The sequence below is a fragment of the Bos taurus genome, chromosome 4, assembly GCF_002263795.3.
Source record: "Bos taurus isolate L1 Dominette 01449 registration number 42190680 breed Hereford chromosome 4, ARS-UCD2.0, whole genome shotgun sequence".
NCBI classification, from domain to species: Eukaryota; Metazoa; Chordata; class Mammalia; order Artiodactyla; family Bovidae; genus Bos; species Bos taurus.
In genome coordinates this window covers 45,954,865-45,974,712 of record NC_037331.1, presented here as the reverse complement: position 1 = coordinate 45,974,712, position 19,848 = coordinate 45,954,865, and the positions used below count along the sequence as shown (strand labels likewise).

At 40.1% G+C, this 19,848-nt stretch overlaps 1 protein-coding gene across 2 annotated transcripts in view; it reads right to left on the bottom strand.

Moving 5' to 3' along the window:
- The window catches only part of LHFPL3 (LHFPL tetraspan subfamily member 3), a 581,079-nt gene that overhangs the window by 144,100 nt on the left and 417,131 nt on the right, over positions 1–19,848 (bottom strand). For both annotated transcript variants that reach the window (XM_005205344.5, NM_001104984.2), the window contains exon 2: positions 13,906–14,142. In XM_005205344.5, the coding sequence (XP_005205401.1) occupies positions 13,906–14,142 (237 nt within the window). The remainder of the gene's footprint in view (positions 1–13,905; positions 14,143–19,848) is intronic.

Sequence of the window (19,848 nt, the reverse complement as noted above, 5' to 3'; positions counted from 1 at the left end):
AAGTTTATTAATTTGAAAAAACCACTTCTTAGAGCTGTTTCTTGGAATTACTGAGGCCATCTTTTCATTTTTAAGTTTTACTTAAAATGAGTATCCCCAGGTACATATTCTTCTCAGAGAAGTTTGATAGCTACAAGAGACTGAGGGCAAGAAAAGGGGGTGACAGAGGATGAGATGGCTGGATGGCATCACTGACTCAATGGACTTGAGCTTGAGCAAACTCAGGGAGATAGTGAAGGACAGGGAAGACTGGCCCACGGAAGTTCATGGGGTCGCAGAGAGTTGGACACGACTTGGTGACGGAACAACAGCCTGAAATGTATAGTTTTAATAATAATAAAGCTTGTTATCTAGTGGTTGTAAATTAGCTGGTGAGGGAAAGGATCAATCTCTCTCCTGAGTGTATCAGGAGAGACAGCCAGAGAGGAACGGGTTTCGAATACTGAGGGAGGATTTCTCTCCATTTTAGCTTCGAATAAAATGTTATTACTTATGTTTGTTTGACTCATGGCTTGTATTTGCCATGTGTATGGTGAGGAAAATAAAGATGTGCTCTGATCCAGACATAGTCACTCACTAGCCTAGTGGCGCGAAATTTTTATCATCCTGTGGACAAACTGAAGGGACTATGTTCTCCTATATTCAGCGGATTCTTGTCTTTACTGCATTTTCTGCCTTGGTGGAATCCCTTCCCTCTATCACTTCTGAAGGACACCTCTCATAGACATTTTTAAGGCCCTGAGTTTGCCTCTCATTGTTCCACAATGCAGTGAAGGACTTCGCAGCCAGGTTGGAATTGGGTAACATGGTAAAGAGTGAGTCTCATTTCCATCAGGGGGTCAGGGACTCTCCTTGGTGACGGCCACTGTGTTTACAGAGCCAGCTATAAGGTTTGAGCTCTTTGAGTAGCACGTGTAAAGGAATAACTCCTCCCACATCCCACCCCTGCTTATCCTGAGATATGAGTATATACAGGAAGATTATAAAAAACAAAGGAAAAAGAAACTTCCAACCAACCAACCCTCGCCAGTCGTATTAAAAATATTTGCAAGCTACCAGATAAAAAAAGTCACATTTAAACATGTGGAAGGAGCAAGCTCTAGATTTTAAAGAGGTCCCCATTACAACACAGAGTTGGTAAGAACAGAGGGAGACCCTGGTACAGTGGTTAGAGTGTGGGCTCTGCACCACACAAATAAGCTCTATATTATGTGTTAATTAAAATTATAAAATCAAACTCTCAAAATAAACACAGTTGATAGGAGTCAAACACTGACAGACAGTTTTACATGCATTATCTTATTTTTAAATCTCTGTGAGGCAGGTACTATGAATATCCTTACAGAGGAAGACACTGAGGCTTACAGAGGTTTACCCAAGTTCCCAGGGCCAGCAGATGGCACAAATTGATTTCCCAGGGCTGGCAGACAGCTCTGTTTCCAAAAATAGTAGCAAGAGAACTATATTGTGGGTACACGCTCACTCATGTCTGACTCTTTGTGACCCCATGAATTGTAGCCTGTCAGGTTCCTCTACCCATGGGATTTTTCCAGCAAGAATCGTGGAGTGGGTTACCATTTCTTCCTCCAGGGGATTTCCCTGACCCAGGAATTGAACCTGTGTCCTCTGCATCTCCTGCATTGGCAGTTGGATTCTCTACCAGTGCGCCACGTGGGAAGCCCAGACTGTATCAGACAGGTGATTATTTAGCCTATTATAGAATGAAATTACTTTTTTCATGGGTTACCTGCTGATTTCCAATTATAATAATTAGGAATGATTTGAGACAGTCTTTATCTCCCTACTCTGTGGCTCAGCTTCCTTAGCTGTAAAATGAGGTGCTGGATGAGGCTATTGGTCCTTAGCCCTGGCTGCACATGAGAAACTCCTGGGAGTTCTTGTACTTGGATCCGCCTCATGCCAACTGAAGTGGAATCTCTGCAGTGGTGCCCAAGCACTGGAATCTACTTTAAAGCTTCCCAGGTGATTGTAAAGAGTCAGTGACTTATGCCTCTAAAAGTCCTCACTCTTTGTATTTCAACACTTCTTTAGCTTGATCACCCCCTGCCCAATACATGAGAGGGGAGAGTTGGTCATTCACTCTACATCTGAAGAGTTATGAAGCCCACCACTAAGACTTTCTCTTAGGTTGATTAAAAAAAACCCCAAAACTAACCAACCAGTCACTCCTGTTTTTAGAAGATTTTTCTGAAAATGAGACTTCAAGACAGTGTCATCTGGTAATCTGCTGCTGCTAAGTCGCTTCAGTCATGTCCAACTCTGTGCGACCCCAGAGATGACAGCCCACCAGGCTCCTCCGTCCCTGGGATTCTCCAAGCAAGAACACTGGAGTGGGTTGCCATTTCCTTCTCTGATGCATGAGTGTGAAAAGTGAAAGTCAAGTTGCTCAGTCGTGTCCAACTCTTAGCAACCCCATGGACTGCAGCCTACCAGGCTCCTCCGTCCATGGGATTTTCCAGGCAAGAGTACTGGAGTGGGGTGCCATTGCCTTCTCCAGGTAATCTGCTACCTTGTACTAATCAACATAGTACCTTTAAACACCCTCACCAAGGTCAGGGAAGGGTTTAAATTTTTTTCTTTTTTTAAATGGGTGAACTGGAAACAAAGCTCCCAGAGCCCAGATAATTGTACTTCTCCTGTCAGTACAGTCAGAGAATGTCTCATTTTGTGCATTGGCATTGGCACCAAAAGGCCAGCCCCTGGTGAGGAACTATCTGGCCAGCAGATGGAGTTTGCTCATGTGACTTCTGGGCTTGTCACCTTCTCTGGGACGAGGGACAGTGCTCTAGATTCTCTGTGGAGAACTGCCGCTTATAAGGGCTCTGGGTCAGAGCCCTCCTTCAGTGAGGGCCACAGCCTCACCTGCTGCCCTGAGGGGCCGTGGCTGGCTTTTCTCCAGTGACCAACCAGTCTAGTGGCTCTGTCAGAACACGTGTTGGGGTGGCTGACACCAACACCACAGCTGCTTTTTCTCCCTCGTTGAATCCTGCCCTCCAGATCTCTTGACAATACTGTCACTCTCACTCTTGTGGGCTCGACAGCACATCAACCTGCAGACAGCGTTGTGTGGCAGTTGCCAGAATGCACATTCACCTCCTGGTTATTCCAGGCACATCGTCAAAGGTGACATGGACGAATTAAGCTAGAGAGATGATATCGAGTCATGCCAAACTGATCTTTCTCTACCAAATCCAAGGCCCAGATTACATGTGCAGTAAAGCAGGAAGAAAAAGTCAGTGAAATCATAAATGGCACTTGCTGAGGATCAGCTGGCTGACTGACTAGAAAGACATGGTTCAAGGGTGACAATGTTGGCAGTTACAAGGGATTTCCCTCAGTTTCTGAAGCTTAGATTTTCAACAGGCTGCTCTAAAATGAACGTTTTAGCAGTAAGAGAAAACTCCCCACCTCTCCATTCTGACTTGGCCCTGTCCACAACACATCTACTGCAGTTTTTCATTTCTTCACAGTTGTGTTCTCTTTTGTTTATCTAACACTCACAGACTCGATGCTTTTCTGCAAGCTGATTTTTTTAAAGCCTCTAAGCAGATGAAACCTTGTCTACCCAGTTGTCCTTGGGAAGCAGTCTCTGCTTATTATAGCATTATCTTTCACTGGCACTGGAGTGAGGTAGCTCAGGGATGGGCATGCACTCATTTTACAGAGACCAGGTACCAACAAAGTTACCTGCCAAAGCCACAGGCATGAGAATGGGATTGGACTTCAGAAATATAACCTAATACATGTAACACTACCTGTTCTCCCCAAAGAGACAGAGGGCAGACCCTGCCCCACTTATTCTGGAACTCCTGGTGTCTATCATGAGGCTTGGCATACACAAGGAGAGGAAGAAATGTTGATGAGTTGACTGCCTTGGTTTTTCCCATCACTCAGCACACAGCAACTGCACATTTTTGTGGCTGTTGAAATAAAGCCTAAAGAGGTGCACTTGTGTGCCACAAGTGGCAGAGTTACAGTACATTGTTCTAATATGCCATTCTTTGATTCTTGAAAAATACATGTGAAGGAAAAACTGCTTCATGTACAGAAAACATGTTAGGAGGGGACATTGCTTACAATTTTTTTTCAGGTAATTGATTCAATAAAAATAGTGTTTAAATTTATTAAGCATTTACTATTTCCTGAGAACTACAATACTGGAGATAAAAGATAAATAAGATATAGTTTTTATTTTCAAGAAACTTAGAGTAAAAAATGTTGTTTGCAGGGTTTTTGTGAGAGGTGGTCATATTCTGTGAAGCACTGTTAGCCCACCAGACTCCTCTACCCATGGGGATTCTCCAGGCAAGAATACTGGAGTGGGTTGCCACGCCCTCCTCCTGGGGATCTTCCCAACCTAGGGATCGAACCCAGGTCTCCCACATTGCAGGTGGATTCTTTACCACCTGAGCCACCAGAGAAGCCCTGAAGCACTAACAAAGAACTCCTATTTCCGCAAGTAATCTCAACATTTATTTATCTCAAGAGTATTTTCTTGGAACTGTGTCCTTACCTTCCTTGCTGCTGCTAAGTCGCTTCAGCTGTGTCCGACTCTGTGTGACCCCATAGACGGCAGCCAACCAGGCTCCCCCATCCCTGGGATTCTCCAGGCAAGAACACTGGAGTGGGTTGCCATTTCCTTATCCAATGCATGAAAGTGAAAAGTGAAAGTGAAGTTGCTCAGTCGTGTCCGACTCTTCGAGACCCCATGGACTGCAGCCCACCAGGCTCCCTCATCCATGGGATTTTCCAGGCAAGAGTACTGGAGTGAGGTGCCACTGCTTACCTTCCTTACCAGATATTAAAAACAACACTCTTTCTCCTTTGTCAGGGCCAAGTGAAGTATCAGGTTACACTTAGGGTCAAGTGAAATGACAGGTTACATTTTCAGTGTGTTCTCTGACCCGCACAATTGAAGATCAGTGAGCATGTAGCAAGAATGTAAACATCATTTGCCAAAAAAGTTTCATGTATACTAAAAAAGAAGTCTGAGTAGGGAGGCTGAGGCCCAAGGAGATTTAACTAGAATTAAAGTTAAGAACACTTACATTTCATTTGGTACCTATTCTTTTCCAGGTAGGAAACATGAAGAGAATTAGAGACTTCAGCATGAATAAGAGAAAAAACTAGAGGGGTTCATTGTTAGGAAACTAACTAGATAAACAGGAAGAAACTAAACTACTTGAGCATATTTATGGGGGAGAAAAAATTTTCAGAGGTATATTTGTGGCCTAGAAACTTAAATGTGTAGATGAGACCAGAAGTAAGAGATTTTCCCTGAAATAAAGTTTACTTTAATGACTGAGTCTGTATTACATGTAAAAAACAGCAAATTTAGGAAGAGATAATGGATCTTAATTAATTAATTTATTGGATCATTAATTTCAAAGACTGAGGAGCCTACTGATGCAATCTAGAGTACATAGATCTGAAATTAGACTCAGTCTTAATAAAATAAAATTAAAAAATAATTGGCCACAGATCAGTAGCTTAGAAGTTAAGTAAACATAATCAATAAACTTGGGTGGCCCCTCAAACTTGGGAGGTGGGGTTATGATATTCCCTAAATTTTCAGCTCTCATGATGATACTGTTAAATGGGGAAGTAAGGGGTAGGAAGAAGCAGGTAACTTTTAACCTAACTGCAGGACTTCATTTAAGTTTTGCTGGAATGTTGAAAATTTACTGGTAGGACTAAGTGTTAGATTTCATGTTTTTGTTGTATACAATTTCTTTTTCATTTTTCATTCCCTCCTTCTTCCTTTCTTTTAGCTGCTTTGATGTTTCCCTAGAGATTCTTTCTCAGGGACAGAAAAGATCAGTCCTGATTTCAGGGACTGAAAAGATCACTGAAATGTCAAAATTGTTTTGGATATTGGAGTAAAGTAGTTAGAGATGGAGCCTGTGTGACAGCCATTCAAAGTCAGCCCTGCCTTTGCCCTCAGATTCTTAAACCACTTCAGACTGGCAGTCTAACTGGGGAGGGCTGAGAGGAAGACACTTACTCTGAGGGCATCATTTCAGGTTGGGTACCCATCAAAGGGAGCGCTTCCTCTTCAAGCACATGATGGTATATTCATGATCTCAATGTGTATTTGTTGGATGGACTAGAGTCAGTCTCACAACAACATCTTAGATGTTGTCCAAGTTACCTTGAGGCATAGAAGGTCAACTGAAGGAGACAATCTCTAGCAACACATCCATGAGCAACTGCAAAGTTCTCTTTCTTCTCCCATACTTTTGGATGTCCTCCCCTCCCCCTCCCCAGTGGTGCACTCTGCCCTGGTACCTAGGGTAGACAGTGGACAGCACTGACTACATGGGTGCCTGCAGATGCCCAGCAAGACATGGAGTATCATGCTATTGGGTGAATGTGTAACTTTAACCATTACAGACATAATAACTGTTTCCGCATAAATCAAGACTCTAAAGTAGAAGAGGGGTTAGCTATGAATATTACAAGGATGTGGGCTTCCCTGATGGCTCAGATGGTAAAGAATCTGCCTGTAATGCAGGAGATGTGGGTTCAATCCCTGGGTCAGGAAGATCCCCTGGAGAAGGAAATGGCAACCACTTCAGTATTCTTGCCTGCAGAATCCCATGGACAGAGGAGCCTGGTGGGCTACAGTCCATGGGGTTGCAAAGAGTCTGACATGACTGAGTGACTAGCACTTTACTTTTACTTTAAACATTACAAGGAGGCATGTTTCAACTTAATAGAAATAAAAACTTTCCAAGGTTAAGATCTGTGTAAGATTGGAATGACCATCTCATGAGCTAGAGATTAATTCATTAATTCACTCATTCAATACATAATTATTGTGTACTTACAAATGCTATGCATTATTCTAGGCACTGAGAAAACAGTAGAGAAGAGAGAAAAATCCCTGCCCCTGTGGAGCTTTTCTGGGGAGACAATTAACAACAGCAGCAGCAACAACAAGAAAAGCAGAATATCCAGTGGGCTGGATACAATACATGTGTCAGAATACATTTTAGAGAGGTTGGCCAGGGAACAGCCCACTGAGAGGGTGATACTTGGGTAAGACATGAAAGATATAAGGGAGCGAGCTTTGAGGTTTTGAGGAAGAACATTTCAGGCAGAGGGAACAGCCAATGTAAAGACCCTGAGATGGGAATACCCCTGGAGTGTCTGAGAAACAGCAAGAAAGTTAATGCGTCTGGAGCAGAGGAAACAAGGAGAAAAAGCTCAGAGGAGGTCAGAGTGGCCAGGATGGAGGCAGATCTGCAGGGTCTTGTACACCTTGGGAAAGGATTCTAGCTTTCACTCTGAGTACATCATCCAGTCACAAGAGGGTCCTGAGCTGAAGAACAGCATGATCCAGCTACCCTTCTTTAACAGGATCGCACTGGTTTTGCTCTGCTAAGACTTGGCCTGCACCAGGGTAGCAGCAGTGATGGGACAGAGAAGGGTGAGGATTCTGGGTGTCTTTTGACACAACTGAGCAACTAAATGACAACAACAGCAAGTTAATATAAGGATTGACAACTGACTATGAAATCGAGCAGTTAGGATACTAGGGGCGCTCTTCATATGACAGGGTCCGTGTAGTGCCAGGGAAGAAAATGTGAATGAAGTGAGCTTATGAAAGAGTGAGAAGCTGCAAGTATATAAAATCATTCTGTGAGCACTGAGGTCTGTTTCAACTCTCAGATGGATTTGAGTCCTTCTGAAAAAGTGTCAGGATATATGCTATTTTTTTGATGTACACTCTGAGATACTTCAGTGACCACAAGGACTTCATTCAACACAAATCCCATTGGGAAACACAATTCACTACGGCCTTGCTAAAAATTCAAAGTACTGGAAGGTTTCCTGATCTTATTTCACTAGGTTTTTATAAAGTTACAGAGTCAAGCAGAAGGATGAGTTTTAAACCAAGGCTATTCCCTATTCTCAAGTGTATTAAGCTTTTGATTGAATACCATTATCTAAAAGCTACCGAATGAGAATAAGACTAAACTCTTACTTGTACAGGGCTGACTAGTCAGTGGAAAGCAACAGAATCAGCATGCACTAAGAGTTGATTACATCATGTTGTGTAATAGAACTTGAAATTCTGAGTAAAATGATTTGTGTTTGAGTCCTGAATCCATTCCTTCCTAGCTGTGAAAATTTACACAAAATATTTAACTTTTACAAGCCTCAGGTTCTGACATGTAAAACTAGGATGACAGTAACTATCTCACAGGATCATTCTAAAGATCAAATAAAATGTCATTTGGAGGAAATGATTAGCAATAAGTAAAGCCTGTATCAACATTACTGATTATAAATTGCTTCTATACCCATGTTTTTGTCAGATTCTCCTAACTCTATAGAGGAGGCAGAGCTGGGTGTTATTGTTTTCATTTTAAAGAAAGTGAAGCAGAGGCTCTGAGGTGTTAAGACACGTATTCAAAGTCACATGACTAATAAGTGCCAAAGGTGGGACCAGAAACAGAGTTTGAGTCTGTGATCTGGGCCTCTGTTCGCTGTCAAGGCGTCCACATGGAATCTAGTGGGGCAAGGAGCCGCCTCTGCATGGGACTGAGTTTCTAAATCTGATTCATTCACTTCTTGATGGTATGAATGAGTGGGGCTGTGGGGAGGTTCATGGCTAAGGAAGAAACACTGAGGCATCCTCAACCTCCTTCCTTGAACTTTCTTTCCCTTCTAGTCACTCCTGCATTGCTAACACACCCCTAAAGAAGCCTTTAAGGGCCTTTAAGGACATTCTTAAAGGACAGTTCTGAAGGTGTCCCTTGAATTGGAATATTTTACAGCTGGAAGAAGCCTCAGATGCCATTTAGGCAAGCCTGCACTTTACGGACAAGGAAGCTGAATTCTGGGACTATTAAGATATGAACACAGGGCCCCTCAGGTTACTCACACCAGCTCTCGGCAGTGAGCGTTCTATCCACAGACCACACTGGCACCCACAATGAGGTCGTGGCACGGCATGGTACCTTCAGTCAAAATTCTGAAGTGTTTCTCAATTATTTACGTAAAATGAATTTATTGTAACTCCCCCTATTATAGCATTAAAAAGAGCTTAAACCACTTAATAAATGGTAGCTGAAGTCATCTCTTGATGAATAATGTTTTCTCATTTACAGTTAAAGTGCTAGAAGACAAAGTGACTTTAAAACTGCTTGAGAGGCCCCAATTATCTGATAAGCAGTTCCAAAGACCATACACACAAATGCAGAAACAGACCTCTTTATGAGTGGTGTCTGACAAGGAAAGAGATATTTGTGGCAAAGGACCTCTGGAAAATGTAATTATTTATCCTTTCACAATTAATGAAAGAAACTGAAAATGAAGCTTTCATTTCAAATCCTTTTTATCTGGATGAAACTTTAATTTTACATAATTAAATTGACTTCACAGTTCAGTGTGTTAAAATATGCAATTAAGCAGCATATCAAGGTTAAATGCCTAGTGTTGTTGGCTCATTTAGAAATCACACTGTCCAACTCCCAAACAAGAATGAACACCTATCTGTCTGCATCTATCCCTAGAGCCAGGACAGTACACAGCCAGCAGGGCTGGCTCCCCAGATTCAGGGGACACAGCTATGTTTTCTCGCATATGCTAACTCTTGTATACAGTGAGCTGGGTATTTAAAGTTTTCACTCCTTTTTTGTTTTTCAGTGGAAGCTTTTGTGGGGCATATAAAAATATTCCAGGAGTCTGATTGACTGCCACAAAAGATTAACTTTATCTCTTGCAGAAGTTTCCTCTAAGATAACACTTGCATCGTCAAAGCTGTTGCTTTTGGTTTGGTCAAAGAACGTAACAACTTCTTTATTCAAGTTTTGCCATTTCACAATTTATGATAAATTTCAGCTAGGGCTTTTTCAAATTATGTTTATATTCTTTGAAAAGGAGGGCCTTATGAAATGCTGTGAGAGGTGTGGTATGGGGACATGGAAATGGGATCGAGGTGAGGTCACTGGAAATTGAGAGGCAGAGGTGGACGTGTTCATCTGAGCACCTCTCCCTCTTTTCTCTTTGAAAAGCACCTTCGTGAAGATTAATTCATGATTTTGGAGCATACAGGTCAACAATCAGAACTGAGTTTCCTTCCCTTCTTTGCTATAGTCTGTAACAGTGATTCTTGTTTTGACCACTGGGGTGAGTGTTGGGAAGGACTCATAGATCTAAGCAGTATCTTACGATACTGAACCCATTTGGTGGCTTCTCTAGATATACAGGGCAAGCGTGTTCTTATATTAATTATAAAAAACAAATGAAGAAAAGCGATAAGGCCTTTCAGGACAAACTTCTTTGAATTGGGGGGCATATGCCACAGTTGCAGGTTTATTCTTCCTATAATGGTCCCACTACTTGCTATAGGGTGTGGTTTGTTATGATGATTGGCAGGTCATAAACCTGGAAGGCTGTAAAAAGTATTACAGTGCGTGTGGCAATATAACCTATACATGAATGTACAAAGGTTTCTTCTTCTGAGCCAAAGCTTCAATTATGGTACTGTCTGCTTCCATGATACTAGAAGGCATCATGTAGTTTATAAAATCTCCTACAATTCCATGAGCTAGATCTGCCTCTTGTTTTACTGCATTGCCTTGGAACCCAAAGGAGGCCTTAGCTATCAAAGGACATAATGTTAGTTTTATCAGGAAAAAAATGTATCATGAGAAACAGTTTCAATAAGGGAGAACTTATATTAACATAGCCATGCAAATTGTAAAAGCCCCTATTTGTATATAACCAATTTCATAATTACAAATTATTTTTATAGATCCTCATGGAAGTGAGATCTAACAGAAGGCAACATCAAGGTATTTGGTTTTGGTTACTGCTTGCACTTGAAAGCCATTAAACTACTGGTTAGTGAAACTGTGTCTACACACAAACATACAAACAAACCACTGATAGGCTTTCTCTCAAACAACCTGAGTTTTTGCAAGTTTTAACACTGAACAAGTGTTTGAACAATAACAATAAAGGCTACTTTGTATAACTGTAAATATATCATTTCTCGGAAACATTCAGGTGTCATTACATTTTATACAAGGCTTAGAAACCTTGCTCTGACTTTAAACGGACATTATTGTTTAAGAAATGCCTGGGTAATAAAACTGTTGACACATTCTCAGAGTTCTAGGAAAAGGAATTGCAGCTGTGAAATAAAAATGCAGTAGAATTGAAATATTTTATCAGTATGGCCTGATGTTCTCTGCTGCTTTACTAGATCTATCTGATGTGATATAGATGCACTGCTACAGATTCTAGTTCTTTAGAAGCAGATGGAAGAAACTATGGTCTATACCCATATATGATACATCCAAATGCAGAAGAAGATCAACACGAAAAATTACATACAGATAGTCCCTAAACCTTATATTGGTTTATTTTAATCTTCTTTCCCATTAAAGCGTTTATTAAGGTGTTTCCAATATATCGAGTTGAAAATAACACTTTCTTTAATAAAGACCTAGATGGAAGGGATCAGACATCCACATTTAATTGAATCAACTGGAAGGAAAGATTCATCTTAAAAACTATTATTATTCTATAATCCTCCTGTTCCTTCCTGAGGTATGAATTCAGGAATTGTCAGATTCTCATAATATGAGATTATGAGTTAGAATTCTCAGCAGTCAAGTGAAAACTTTCCTGGTTTTGCTATTTTTTTTTTCTTCTTGTTATATGTGGTCAAAGAGTACCTGGAAAGTTAGAGGTTTTTAATGTAACTTTGATTTGTACAGTGAAAAAATAGCATTCTTGGTGGTGGTCAGAAACAAGCATTTGCAGAACAAAGTAGTATTTTTAAAAATTCATTCTCTAGGGAAAGTTATTCTAATATTAAGTTATCTTTACCATAAAATTGGAAGTGAAGTTAACAGGACAGAGACCTATGTACATACAACAAGTCCCAAAGACAATAGCCAAGGGCACCAAATTAATGGGTACATGTGAAAGCACTTTGAATCTGCAACATGCTTTATAAGTGTAATAACCATCTTCACAGGGTCCTTTCTACGTAGAATAGGCAACTTTGAGAGGGAAGTAGTTGTGTTTTTAGGAAGTCCAGCACTACTCCCTTACGAAAGGATTATTTTTGTGTTTAGAATATTCTTGATAGAACTGAGTAAACCGTTACGTTTTCTGTCTATAAATGAGGGAGATAAAGGGCTCATGGGTGACTGCTGCTCTCCTGGCCTTCTCTATTTATCTCTTTAAGTTCATGGTTTACCAACATAAAGAGTGATGCTCTAAACACAAAGCTTACTACACGATCATTACATGTGACGTTCATGCAGGTGCTAACGTGCGCTGATATCTGAGGCAGTAAAGAGTTCTCAAGTAAACACTACTCGAAAGAAACGGAATTTCATAATTCAAGGATAGATTTAGTTCTTAATTAGGGAAAAAAGCTAGAAGGCTGCGCCACTTAATTGAAGGTGGCTCCAAAGTATTAAAGATAATGTAAAGATAAAACAGTTTAAGGAAACTAAGGCTTTAACAAAACAGAGACAGTAAAATTCTATCCCAAGAAACTGGTTTAGAATTCTGGAAAGAAAATGAAAAGATTCATCTTGAGTAATGACTTGTTACCTCTTACCAGGATACTGTGATATTCATGTATTGTTCACTAGTCTGTGTGTGTGTGTGTGATATTCATGTATTGTTCACTAGTCCGTGTGTGTGTGTGTGATATTCATGTATTGTTCACTAGTCCGTGTGTGTGTGTGTGTGTGATATTCATGTATTGTTCACTAGTCCGTGTGTGTGTGTGTGTGATATTCATGTATTCTTCACTAGTCCGTGTGTGTGTGTGTGTGTGTGTGTGTGTGAGATATTCATGTATTCTTCACTAGTCCGTGTGTGTGTGCGTGTGTGTGTGTGTGTGTGTTTCAGAAGGCATTTTCTCTTTCAAAAGAAATTTGAGGACTTTGATTACCCAGATAACACATTTAGAATTCAGCTAATTAAGCAAATACTTAAATAGCTTACTGTAACTATCTGGGGTATCTCTACCTCTTTTGGAGAGACTGAGTCTAAATTAAAATATAGTGAGTAGCTGAGTAAAGATGCTTATAGATGATTCTCGAAGATTCCCCAGGCATTTATTTCACTTACTGTTTAGCCAAGTAGAGAATGCTCTCCTCTCTCTCTATACATACATATATATATATGAACTATACTATATATATATTGTGTATATATATATATATATACACATACATATATATATCATGAACTCAGAGAGGGAAGGAAAAAGAAACTGGAAAAAGTTGAAATATAATGGACTCAGAGAGCCTCAGAAAGATAAACGCAAAAATACACTATTTTAGTTGCGTACATATCTTGAGTTATGCTTGAGAAAGTCTATAAACTAGACACCATGAAAAGATGCAGCATCCACTTGTGTCAAACTCCCAAATCATCCTTTCTCCAACCCTCCACCTCCTTGGTAAGGCCTAAGGTTGTAATGCATAGCAGAGGGAATTACATTCAATATCCTGTGATAAACCATAATGGAAAAGAATATGAAAAAGAATGTACACTTGATGTACAGTAGTCATAAGCCAACTATATTTCAATAAAATAGATTTTTAAAAGCATGCACAGTGGATAAACATCAAGGTCCTACTGTATAGCACAGAGAACTATATTCAGTATTTTATAATACACCATAGTGGAAAAGGACATGAAAAAGAATGTAGATACATTGTCTAACTGAATCACTTTGCTGTACAGCAGAAATTAACATCGTAAATCAACTATACTTCAATTTTTTTTGTTTTTAAAAGCAGCAAATTAGACCAAGAGGGGATGCTACCAGATGGGAAAGGATGGAGAATGCCATTTTTTGTGCTTTGGGGTAAGAGTTCCCCAAAGCAACCTTACCTTTGTTTTCTGCCTTCAGTTCCTCTGCCATCAAGCTGTCTTGTCGGTTACCAAGCACAAATGCCAGAAACGAGAGGATGAGGGCATCCAAAATCCCAATGATAGCCAGGATGTAGGCCCAGCGGACTGAACAAGCCCCAAGAGTGTACTTGTCTGTCTTTTCTCCACACATCCGTTTTACTTCATCTGAATCCCAGCCATCAGGGAAAATCATACAACCAAGCACAAGGCAGGCAGCTTAGAGAGAGGAAAAAAAGAGAAAAAGACTTAACATAAATTTCATTTTAGCAAATATTGCCACCGTGTGTCAAATCGTTGTCCAAACTCTTGATGTGAAGAACAGCATGTCTTACTGCTGTCCACCCCTGAGTGGTTCTCCCCTCCCCACCAGTTAACTTCAAAGCAGCCCATCACTCTGCAATGAAAGGGGCTCTGGGAACACTCTTTACAGTAGGACAGAACATTAAAAGAGAGGCCAAGATAGGTTGATCAATAAGAAAAAAACTAAAAAAAAAAAAAAAGTCGAATTGTGGCGTGCATTTGTGAGAAGGCTTCCACTGCAAATAGGCCCACAAGCAATCCTAACACTGCAAGATGACAATTCATTTCTGGCTTTTAAGAACTATGACAGCAGTCAGATAAGGGATTAGGTGTGGGATAACATGGAGACACAAGAGCATATATTGACTCTGAGTCACAGTAAAAAATAGTTTCATATTGTGACCAACACACACTATGAAGTTTCTTGAAACTATACTTGCCCCATGCAATGCACTCTGATATTTTCTATTCTGTTCTCTGTTCTATTTCATTTTTTAAAAGGTTGAAAATCTTTTAAACCATGGCAACACAGTGTGGCACTGCAGAGCTTTTATTTAATATGTAAATTCAGGAATTTAAGGAGAATGCTTAATACTTTTTCTATTTCCCAAAAATCACCATGTGAAATATACAAATACTTTTTAATAAGAATGTGTTGATTTGAAGGCTATCATTGCTACTCTCCTCACATTTAATCAAATTATTGTGGAGTAAGTGGTGACAGTGTTAGGTTATATTCTGAATAGGTGGTTCATTCATTAATTCATTCACTCATTAATTCAACAACCACTTACTGAGTGTCTCTGAAGGAGTACCATAGTTCTTGGTGCTAGGGATACAGGGATCAAGAAGAGAGACATGGCTTATGCTACCATAGACTTTATGTTTTCTCAGGGAAAGAGGACAAAAAAAATGAATAAGCATGCAAATAAAGTAATTTTAAGTTGTAATAATAGGTAGGAAAGAAACCAAGGGCTTAGGGAACAGAGAGTGGAACCTTCTTCAGAGAAAGTGAACAGGTTAACACCTCTTGAGGGGATGACATTTAAATTAAGGCCCCAAACAAGCAAACCACTAGACATATGAAATGGCAACAGCATGTGCAAAGGCCCTGAAGTTGAAAAGGTGTGTTTGACAAGCTACCAGGAGATTAGTCATGGGGCTGGAGAAAGTGATCATGTTGAGGCATCCTTGCAGGTTATCTACTTGCAGGGGATGTAACTAAAGAAAACTATGATGGCACAACCAAGTTAAGAGTTCTGTGACTGTCAGAGGCAAACAACCCCTGAGGCTGGCAAGAGGAAGTTAGCTCTTGCCTCACTGCTACTTACTGAACAAGCCAGAAGTAGACAACTACTTCCTCACTTAACAGAAGAACAGGTCTACAAGGCAGGTCTGGAGAAGACAGATAGCAAGGTGGGTGACAATTAGGAAGATAGCCTGGGAGAACTCTGCTTTAGTGTTCCTTCTGATTTTACAGAATGACAGTTCAAAACTTCAGGTCACACTTGGTTGCTCTTTTTTCTTTGCTCACATCCCAGATGTTAACATGCTTGCCTTATCTATCTGTGCAGTATCTCTATATACACGCACCTACCTTAAGCCTTTATTATCTCTCAAAGAGAACCCTAACTTCCCTCTGCCTTCTGTTTGCCTTCACTCTATTTCAGATCAGACACTACTGCTCATACTCAAAATGTCATGCTGGTTCCCACTGGTGCTGAAGAACACTGAAACACTCAGCCAGGTATTCAAAGCTCCACAGATCAGCCCCTAATTATGTTTCCAGTCCTCCTCCCCTTTATACTCTCCACTTCACATGGGCTGTAATATGCATGGTTGCCTGTCTACGCACCAAGTTTTTGGATCTCTGTTTTCTCTTTTGCCTAGAATATTTGCCACTGCTGCTGCTAAGTCACTTTAGTTGTGTCCGACTCTGTGTGACCCCATAGACGGCAGTCCACCAGGCTCCCCTATCCCTGGGATTCTCCAGGCAAGAACACTGGAGTGGGTATATTTGCCACTGCTATCCCTAAATATTCTACCCTTAAATATCATTTTTTGTTGTGGTAAAAGTCATATAATACAAAACATATTGCTGCTGCTGATGCTGCTAAGTCGCTTCAGTCATGTCCAACTCTGTTCGACCCCATAGATGGCAGCCCACCAGGCTCCCCCATCCCTGGGATTTTCCAGGCAAGAGTACTGGAGTGGGGTGCCATCGCCTTCTCCAATAAAACACACTGCTTTAACCATTTTTAACTGTACAATTCAGTGGCACTAAGTACATTCACACTGTTGTGCAACTCTCACCATCATCCCTTTCCTGTGTTTTTCACCTTCTTTAACCGAAACTCTGTCCCTGACCCCCTGGCATCTATCAATGTACTGTTTGACCTAAGTATTTAACTAGGTAACAAGTGGAATCAAACAGTATTTGTCTGCACCTAATGTATGTGTTGTGCTTAATCGCTCAGTCATGTCTGACTCTTTGCGACCCCATGGACTGCAGCCCACCAGGCTTTCTGTCCATGGGGATTCTCCAGGCAAGAATACTGGAATGGGTTGCTATGCCCCGCTCCAGGAGATCCTCCCAACCCAGGGATCAAACCCAGGTCTCCCGCATTGCAGGCGGATTCCTTATTGTCTGAGCACCAGGGAAGCCCACACCTCATGTATACTGGAAAGCATTTTTAAGGTTAACTTCATGTCCTACAAACATACTGCACCTTCTCTTCCCCACCCTGTACTCTACAGGAGGCCCTCACCAGGCGTCTACTTCACACACAGTAGTGTACACACGTCAACCCCACTCTCCCAACCCATCCCACTCCCCTTTCCCCTTGGTGTCCGTACGTTTGTTCTCTGTGTCTGTGTTTCTTTTTTTCTGCTTTGCAAATAGGTTCACCTGTACCATTCTTCTACATTCCACATATATGTGTTAACATACAAATAGCTCATGCAGCTCAATATCAAAAAAACAATTTAAAAAATGGGTAGAAGACCTAAATAGACTTTTCTCCAAAGAGGACACACAGATGGCAAAAAGGCAAATGAAAAGATGTTCAACACCACTAATCATTAGAGAAATGCAAATCAAAACTCAATGAGGGGACTTCCCTGATAGTCCAGTGGCTGGGACTTCACACTCCCAATGCAAGCGGCCCAGGTTCCATTCCTGGTCAGGGATCTAGATCCCACATGTGGCAACTGAGACCTGGTGCAGCCAAACTAAATAAGTACCAAAAAAAACCTACAATGAGGTACCACCTCACACTGATCAGAATGGCCATCATCAGAAATATATTTACAAACAATAAATACTGGAGAGGGTGTGGAGAAAAGAGAACGCTCTTACACTGTTGGTGGGAATGTAAAGTGATGTAGCTCCTATGGAGGACAGTATGGAGATTTCTTAAAAAAACTAAAAATAAAACTACCATGAGATGGTTGGTATCATCAACTCAATGGACATGAGTCTGAGCAAACTCTGGGAAACAGTGAAAGACAGGGATGCCTGGAGGGCTGCAGTCCATAGGGTTGCAGAGTCGGACACAACTGAGTGACTGAACAACAAATGACTTAGCAATTTCACTCAAATATTTCTAAACTAATTTATTTTTTATTGAAGGATAATTGCTTTACAGAATTTTGCTGTTTTCTGTCCAACCTCAAAATTTCACTTAAACATTTAACATTCAGTCAAAAGCAACATTCTTCACAAAGTGAACCATCTCAAATTCTTCTTGACCTTCTCTGAACTCACATAGCTGTTGACTGCACTGGTCTTAAACACCTTGTTTTTTTTCTTTTAACATGTTCTATAGTTATGTATTTACAAGCATTGTCTCAATCACAGACTAAACTTTCTAAGGAAAGACTCCTGGGTTAAGTCATATTTATAGAACCTAAATCAGTACCTTGTACAGACTGGCATTAAAATACTTTTGAATGGGAAAGTGAATAAAGGAATAATTAAATTATAGCACCTAGACAGTATACTCTAAAATACAGTTTATAAAAGTCAATATCACAACTACCAAAGGTCACAAATCTCGTTAAATATGGATTCATATTTCAGTGACATTTAACAGAAACAATTTTGTTATAACTAGACAATAGATTACAAGTGCTTGGGAGATTAGAAAAAAGTGAAACTAATGATTTGAAAAATATTTCAAACTCCCATTCCTTCTGTAGTTTCTAGCATTTGGTACCAACATGCTCTCCAGGGCATTTCTAGTAGTAATCATTTTTGCATTTTAAAAATATGTGGTTTCCATGAGTGAAAATTCATTTTATTTGCAAAGACCCAGATTTTTAAATACAAACTATATCTCAGAAAAACACCTCCAAGGAAGCTACATTACTCGGAATATCTTTTAAAATATCCTAATTGGTTTTTAACAATTTTTATTAATGAGACAATTACTTTCCTATAAGAAAAAGAGGAAAATTAAAAAATTTAATGAATGGGAATCACTTGGAGAATGGTAACTTGTAATTTTAGCTAAACTTAACAGACATCACCAAGTGACCCAGGCTCAGGCAGGGTGTTGGATATTATAGGTCAATTTTGCTAGAATAGGATGTTTGTGGAATGCTGACATCAACAAAGACATCTTTTCTCAAGGTCTTTCTGCACTGAAGGTAGACTATCTTAAAAGCTTCCATTTCTGGAAACTCTGAATATCATACTGGGATAAAAAGAGCAAAGAGAGAATTCACACTCTGAAGCTAAAACCACAGGAGAATATGAGTGGCAATTCATTATTCCCCATCTTCAAAGTATATGATTTTCTTAATCAAATTTTAAGTAAAGAACCTGGGAAAACAGAGGCTATATAATATACTGTTGTGCTTCATTTTATACAATTGCTATTCTCCTGAATGTAACAAAAATACAATTTTTGAAATGCAATTTTCATTTTCTATACAGTTTAAGTGAGTTGGCTATTCAGAGAAATCTTAAGATAAAACCTGTGCTGATAAGGTTGGGTTTTGGCCTCCCAGGGTCGGGGGAAAGGCTTAGGTCCCCCCAACCCACCCCACGGTGTGTCCTTCAGGCCAGGGGACACTAGCATTTGTACTGGATTCTCTAACCTTTTCTTGCTGGCTCTCTCTTAAAGTGAAAGGTCTCATCTTTTAAAAAATTTGTCTGGTTTGAAAATCTGAATGGTTATATAGTAGGACAATAAAATATGAAATTCAATTGCATTTAAATGCTTTTAAAACTCTGTAAGTGAAGTCTGTGATTAAAATCCAATTTTTACAGAAATAAATCCTATCTTTTTGAAGCTGTACTACTTCAAATGGCCACTGCATAGCAAATTTTATCTTCTGATGATATATTATTAAATACACATCTTCTTCTCATCCTATCTGAACTTCCCCAATTTGGCTGTTTTATTTTTGAAAGGTAAATCTCCCCCAAATTACAGTGTATTAAGATTAATTTAAACCATTAAGATAGTTTGGGCTCTATTGGTTTCTTTAGAAAGGTATGGATATCACATTCTGCATTGATGCATTGATGCTATTAAATTCTGCTTCCTGGCATTCTATTAACCAGAACCTTACCAACCTGCACAATTTGAGAGCTGCTGGAAACTAACAGCTATT